This window comes from Triticum aestivum, chromosome 6D (assembly GCF_018294505.1).
Source record: "Triticum aestivum cultivar Chinese Spring chromosome 6D, IWGSC CS RefSeq v2.1, whole genome shotgun sequence".
Lineage (NCBI taxonomy): Eukaryota > Viridiplantae > Streptophyta > Magnoliopsida > Poales > Poaceae > Triticum > Triticum aestivum.
In genome coordinates this window covers 44,336,194-44,342,860 of record NC_057811.1, presented here as the reverse complement: position 1 = coordinate 44,342,860, position 6,667 = coordinate 44,336,194, and the positions used below count along the sequence as shown (strand labels likewise).

At 51.3% G+C, this 6,667-nt stretch overlaps 1 protein-coding gene across 1 annotated transcript; it reads left to right on the top strand.

Annotated features, from left to right (window-relative positions):
* The first annotated feature begins 872 nt into the window (after window positions 1-872).
* Window positions 873-1,780, top strand: LOC123143404 (ubiquitin-conjugating enzyme E2 28). The gene is made up of 3 exons (XM_044562321.1): window positions 873-1,122; window positions 1,206-1,441; window positions 1,547-1,780. Exons 1-3 carry the CDS (start codon window positions 1,053-1,055, stop codon window positions 1,688-1,690), a joined length of 450 nt encoding a protein of 149 aa, XP_044418256.1. The 5' UTR covers window positions 873-1,052; the 3' UTR covers window positions 1,691-1,780.
* Window positions 1,781-6,667: the final 4,887 nt, after the last annotated feature.

The window sequence follows — 6,667 nt, the reverse complement described above, 5'->3', positions numbered from 1 at the left end:
TCACCCCTGCCATCTATGGATATGCTGATAAGATGGTTGACGCCTTTATGCACATGCTTAACTGCAAGTGAGCGTATTGCAACAGTTTATTCCTTCTCTGAAACCAAACCACTGGTGGCTTGGTTCAACGGATCTCAAGTTTTTCTGAACGGATCAAGGGAAGCCTATCTTTTTTGACGCGTGAGCATCCAGCAATGGCGTGTGAGAAAAGTGGTGTGCAGTTCTTGCAGCAGTAAACACGTAAGAATCAGCAAGTGTTAACATATGATTTTGCCTTGAACAGCACAAGATTCTTCCAGTGATAAGCCCGAATTAATTTCTCTTCTTTTGACAGTAAAATACCCACGCGCAGTTCTCCTTCAGTTTATGTTCTAGTATGTGCATTTTCACTTTTTCCTTTCCCACTTAGCGTTAAGGTTACGGCCGTGTGCATCTTTATATAGCTGGTGCACAAAAAGAAATACACCTCAGTGCTTTCTAGAAAGTTTGGTCGCCGCCTTTCCTCCGCCGCTAGTTTTCCGTGTGAAGCAAAACCTTTCATTTTCTCCAAGCGTTTGAAATGGACATGGAGGGCTCGAGTTCCATGAACAAGAGCCATCAGAAACAATGAAAGTTTGGTTGTTCCTCCACTTGTTCCACTTGTGCGCCCATTTCCCTTTCGGTCAGAATCGTTGCTCCTTTATGGAAATTCTACTTGGCAGCCACTCGATGAGACTTTCAGGGGAATATTGGGTGCGATATGTTCCTGCAGGAAAATATAAACATATACTGTACTAGCATATTGGAAGGGAATCACGCTACATTTCCTTTTCTGCGTCCTGCTCAAGAATCCAATGCCTTTTGCCTCCTCCCAGTTGCGCAAGTGCGTGCGCGTGTGTGTCTATATATATAGGCCTGGCCGCGATCATCGGTATGCCGTGCCATCAAGAACAAAACAAGCAGTAGTGTAAGTTCAGCTTGAGATTAGGGTACAAGTTCCACCCATCTCACCGAAGAACCGGTTGAGAAATTAGCCAGCTCTTTCTTGGAATTTTTGGTGATTCCTAGAGGAAATGGCGCTGAGGAGGATCGTCAAGGAGCTCAAGGACCTGCAGAGGGACCCGCCGACCTCCTGTAGCGCAGGTGATAATCTGATCTCTAAGCAAGTTCATCATCTTCATAGCCATCACCATCATCATCATCGTAATCGTCCTTCTTGTATGCAGGTCCGGTGTCGTCGAACGACATGTTCCACTGGCAGGCGACGATCATGGGGCCGAGCGACAGCCCCTACTCGGGCGGCGTGTTCCTGGTGACCATCCACTTCCCGCCGGACTACCCGTTCAAGCCCCCCAAGGTGGCCTTCAAGACCAAGGTGTTCCACCCCAACATCAACAGCAACGGCAACATCTGCCTCGACATCCTCAAGGACCAGTGGAGCCCCGCCCTCACCATTTCCAAGGTAACCATAATCAGTTGATCATCTATAACATCTATCTATCCGCAACCACGACCACGATGATGATGGTGATGGTGATGATGACGGTATTGGCGGATGGATATGCAGGTTCTGCTGTCGATATGCTCGCTGCTGACGGACCCCAACCCGGACGACCCGCTGGTGCCGGAGATCGCGCACATGTGCAAGGCCGACCGGACCAGGTACGAGTCCACGGCCAGGGGCTGGACGCACAAGTACGCCATGGGATAGATGACTAAAGAAGGGCTTGAGCTCGATCGAGCTCAAAGATGTGGAAACCATGTACCGATGAATAATAATCAATCAACATTTTGCTTCGAATTATGCTAGCTGATGTTGGGTATGAACTTAATCATCGTCAGTCCCCTCCCGTGCGAAATCATACACTCACCCCTATGAATACACGCACGCACACCCTACCTCTATGAGCACCTCTCAGAGGCTGAGCAGGCACATCGTCTTGAGAATGATGAAGTTGCCATAAACACCTTCGTTGTCGATGACGACGCCTCCCCACTGAACACACATCTGTTAGACCTAAGCCACGCATGTGTGTGCGCATCGAGCAAGGCCCCGGTGCATGCGAGGTGACCTTAGACGTGAGTTAGTGGCCGGGTCATGCGTGCGTGCGAGGTGACCTTAGACGTGAGTTAGTGGCCGGGTCATGCGTGCGTGCGAGGTGACCTTAGACGTGGTAGCTAGCTAGGTGTGTGTGCGTCCGGGTATAAAACGCCCTTCCATGTACTGATCAAGATGCGCCGGTATGAGCCGAGCCTAGGAGCCAGAGATGAGGTAGTCTTCGCCGGGACCGTGGTATGCCCCCGGTCGGCTGTGAGAGAGCTCCCCTGGTTAGGCTGCGGTGTGTTGCCGCGCCCGGGTATGTGCCTAGTAAAGTGAAGCCGTTCGTGTGGCCGAGGCGTTTGTGCGCCGGAAAAATTATGTGCTCCATCTTCCACCTTCGTTTGTGCGAGTGAGAGAAAGAGAGCGGCAACAATAATTGGTATCATGAGCTTGGTTGTCTTGGGCGGAGTTCGCCGTGCCGGAGGCGTGCCGGTGGTGACGACGCTCGCCGGCGGCTGCACGATGGAGCTCCGGGCGTGTGTCGGCCTATGAAGGTGGGCGGCGCTGCGGCTGTCATGGCGCGTGGCGGAGGCGGCGGGCGGTGACGCCATATGTGCGGCGAGCGCGGAGGCTGCGGTGGCGGCGGCGCGTCATGGTGCGGCGGCGTGGAGGCGTTGCACGGCGGCATGGAGGCCGTGGCGCAGCGGCCGGGAACGTCGACCACGAGGGACGCGGCGCGGTGAGCCACGGCGGCGCGCCGAGGAGGCCGCGAACGTGCAGCAGGCACGGCGGTAACTGGGGCCAGCGTGCAAGGTCGAGTCCGCGGGCGTGACGACGATGACGACAGGCGACACACCACAGCGACGAGCGGACGCGTTCAAGACGTCGACAACGAGTCGGGGCTCCTGCTCGCAGGCCGCGCGGTGAGGTCGTGGCTTAGGGGGAGAATGTTAGACCTAGGCCACACATGTGTGTGCGCGTCGAGCAAGGCCCCGGTGCATGGCTGTGTCGATCGCCGTGACGAGCGAGTCGGCCAAGTTAGCTAGCTGCATGTCTGGTGAGTCGGTTGGATCCTGGAGTGGGTCTAGGAGAAGATCAAGTCAAGAGTTTGTTAGCTTGGCCTACCCGTACGTGCATGTAGGAGAGCCAGTGCATGCGTGCGTGGGTTAGTTGAGTTAGTGGCCGGGTCATGCGTGCGTGCGTGGTGACCTTAGACGTGGTAGCTAGCTAGGTGTGTGTGCGTCCGGGTATAAAAAGCTCTTCCATGTACTGATCAAGATGCGCCGGTATGAGCTGAGCCTAGGAGCCAGAGATGAGGTGGTCTTCGCCGGGACCGTGGTATGCCCCCGGTCGGCTGTGAGAGAGCTCCCCTGGTTAGGCTGCGGTGTGTTGCCGCGCCCGGGTATATGCCTAGTAAAGTGAAGCCGTTCGTGCGGCCGAGGCGCCGTTCGTGCGGCGGAGGCGTTTGTGCGCCGAAAAAATTGTGTGCTCCATCTTCCACCTTCGTTTGTGCGAGTGAGAGAAAGAGAGCGGTTCCAACAACATCACTGAAAGATCTGGAATAAATCTAGAAAATACGAGCACCAGTGTCAAGTCTATGAATTGAAATCTGGTGGGCGGGAGATACCACTGCCCTCCCTAATCATCCAACAACAGGTTGGTTTGCGTACGCAGAACAACTGATTGCAATAAAAACTAACTATTACTCCTATTTTGTTGTGCTAAGGCCCTGTTTGGTTCATAAGTCCTAAGACTTTTTTTAGTCCGAACTTATAAGTCTCAAGTCCCTAAAAAGTCCCTACCTGTTTGGTTCCTAGGACTTATAAGTCCCTATAAGACCATATTACAACTATAAGTCCCTATAAGACTCTTCTTAAGAGTCTTATTTCATAAGTCCCAAATGCCCACTTTAAGTCCCCATAAGTCCCTTCTGCTTGGTTTAGATGGGATTTATAGGGACTTTTTTAAGTCCTTAAACCAATAAGTCCCTGGAAACAAACAACCTCTAAATATTGAGGTGATCGACACGCGCATTTCTGCCAATATTCTGTACTCCGTTGTACTAACTATTGCTTTTTCTCTTGAATTATTTGCTCCCATGGTTGATAGGTATTAAATTATATATACATACTGTGTGTGTTGTAATAAAAATATTTAAGCAAAAATATATCTCTCAAGCATTATTAATTAACTCTGTTTAAATATTATTTTTTTAAACAAAGAGAAAAGATTTGCCTCATTTATTAATTAAGAAGAGAGTATAGTTTGAATTTAAAGGCCCCAAGTTACACAAAACGAAAATGTTACTCTCCCGAAATAATGGTTCCCAATTCTTTTACATCGGCGGTAACCTACAACTTGTCCTCGAACATATTCAAATTACAAATTTTATGATGATTGGGAAAAAATAGGAGCCGTCCATCCAAAGCAGGGACAAACCGAAAACAAAGAGGCCATGGCCATGACCAGTAAAGGCGATGCAAGACCGCGTCAGAGACATCGCCGGCGAAGGTGGGGCAGAAGGTTAACATGTGCATCCGCAAAAAAAGAAGGTTAACATGTGAGGATCCTTGGAGGGGAGGGGGGAGGCGAACTAATTAAAAGTCTGTTCCCAAAATAATCGTATGCACACAAATTAAAAGGCGATAGAAATATAGAATAGTCTTTGTAGCTAGAATTGTGGTTTGACTTGTTGCAGTGTCCGGGTTTTGTTTGATGGATTGGTCGGAACGGAGATGCGTATATTTACAGGGTAGCTTGGAAAAGTAGACGATGGTAACACATCTTTGGTTGACAAGGCGAACGAAGCTTCAACATGTGAGGTTCTGAGGAGCCCTGGCCACCTTTGTATGCAAGGAATTTCTGATCTCCATCTTGAGCATGGTTGAGGAGGGACGTGCGGAGGAGGAAGTTTGAACCGTTTTGTGAGAGAGTAATTTTGTGTTGTAATGTAGGTGTCGGGGAGGACGACATCTTTCAAGTGCTTTGTATTCACTAGACCTCTTGCAAATTGTGTTACTCTCTTTTATAAAATTAAGGCATGTGTTTTAGGTGCTCTCGAGAAAAAAAGGAGAGACATGTGCGACCGGCCGTCTTGGACCGAATCTGTTCTGACGTATCTTGCCTTGCTCCACATCCACACATGCATGCACGGTCGGCCGGCCTGGTTAGTGGACCTCGACGCCGCTAGTGAAAGGTAAGCCTACCCGTACTTGTCCAGAACCATCCATCTTTCAGCTGTAGCCAAGGATTCTCGCGCATAATAAAAACACAAAACAAGAAACAACTGCATGCAGCCAAAGATTCATAGTATACTTTACATCCGATTTTCTTAATAAAACTCATGTTTTCTTGATTAAGAGTGCTAAACAAAGCTCTCCTACGGTGGCCGCGGCACAGCGGCAGGCTTTGTCGCTTCAGCCACGGGGGAGGTCGTCGGATACACCTGGTGCCCGTGACGTTCAAGAAAGAGTTCACGGGTATATGAGTGGTCATTAGGGTATCTCCAACGGCAACCGCAAATTTCCTCTCGTATTCGTCTGCGGACAGCGGGACCAGTTCGCTGGTATGGATGCGGGAGGATGCCATTCAAATATGGCCGCATACATTTCAAACTTTTTTTTAACAAATTGGATAAAATTCGTGGAAACAAGGTGGATTTCATATAAACATGACGGATTTCATATAAACCGGACGAGGACGGATACATTTTAGACATATTTCAACTAAAAACTAAACTATGTGCATGTATGGTCGCATGGGGCTCCACTCCCACGACACGGATACACTACACTAGTCTATGGCCGGCCATGACTTGTCTTCCCCATGTCCGGCAGCCCGGAATAACCGGACTGCCGGGAGGCCCGAAGGCATGTTCTTCCCCCGTATCTTTCATATGTCCGGTTGCGCCCCTCATCAGAGTGGCAAAGAGGCGTCAGCCAGATGGAAAGGGTGCTTCCGTGGAGCTCAGGCGGGTGCCCAGGGTGGTCTGAGATAAAGGAGAACTGGTCGGGTAACCAGCGGTGCCCTCCTGGGACCCAAGCGGCGGTGGCCTCCCGTGTTCTACTTCTCCTTGACCACAGTCACAGGCACTGGACGCGGTGATGCCCGTGTCATCGTGCTCCCCGCCGTGCCGGGGTGGAGCAACTCGCCACTCCTCATCGAGTTGGCTTGGAGCGGCGAATTGCTGAACCACGCAGCGGATTGGGGAGGCAACTTGCTCCGTCGGGTCACGCGCGGGAGCTGGAGCAGTGAGCTGCCTCGCTCGTATCCGGCGGGCTCGGCGGGACACCCAGCTGGCTTGTATGCCGAAGAACTGCTCTTCGAAAGCCATTGAAAGAGTGGGGAAGGAGGAGACGGGGAAGAGGCGGAGGGGTGTGGTTCTTGCCCAGCGTTTGGCCTCGTTTAAATAGAGAGCGGACGGGAGGAGCTCGGCTGATGTTGTGTTTAATGCCAGTCCGCTCATGAACGGACGTGCGGCCAGAGTAGGTTTCTCGGCTTCCAGGCAAGTTTAATGGAGGCGTATGAATGCGGTGAGGAGGCGTGTTCAGCCGGGCATGCAGTGGGTGGCACCTTCAGCCGGCGAGCCACTTCAATGGAGGAGGCAGTGAGAGGTCGCGTTCGCCCTGAGCTGCCTTCAATGCGGAG

Coding starts and splice junctions, on each gene's coding strand:
- LOC123143404 (XM_044562321.1), top strand. CDS start 1,053: ATGGCGCTGAGGAGGATCGTCAAGGAGCTCAAGGACCTGCAGAGGGAC. Junction 1,123..1,205: donor GCCGACCTCCTGTAGCGCAG/GTGATAATCTGA, acceptor TCTTGTATGCAG/GTCCGGTGTCGTCGAACGAC. Junction 1,442..1,546: donor CCGCCCTCACCATTTCCAAG/GTAACCATAATC, acceptor ATGGATATGCAG/GTTCTGCTGTCGATATGCTC.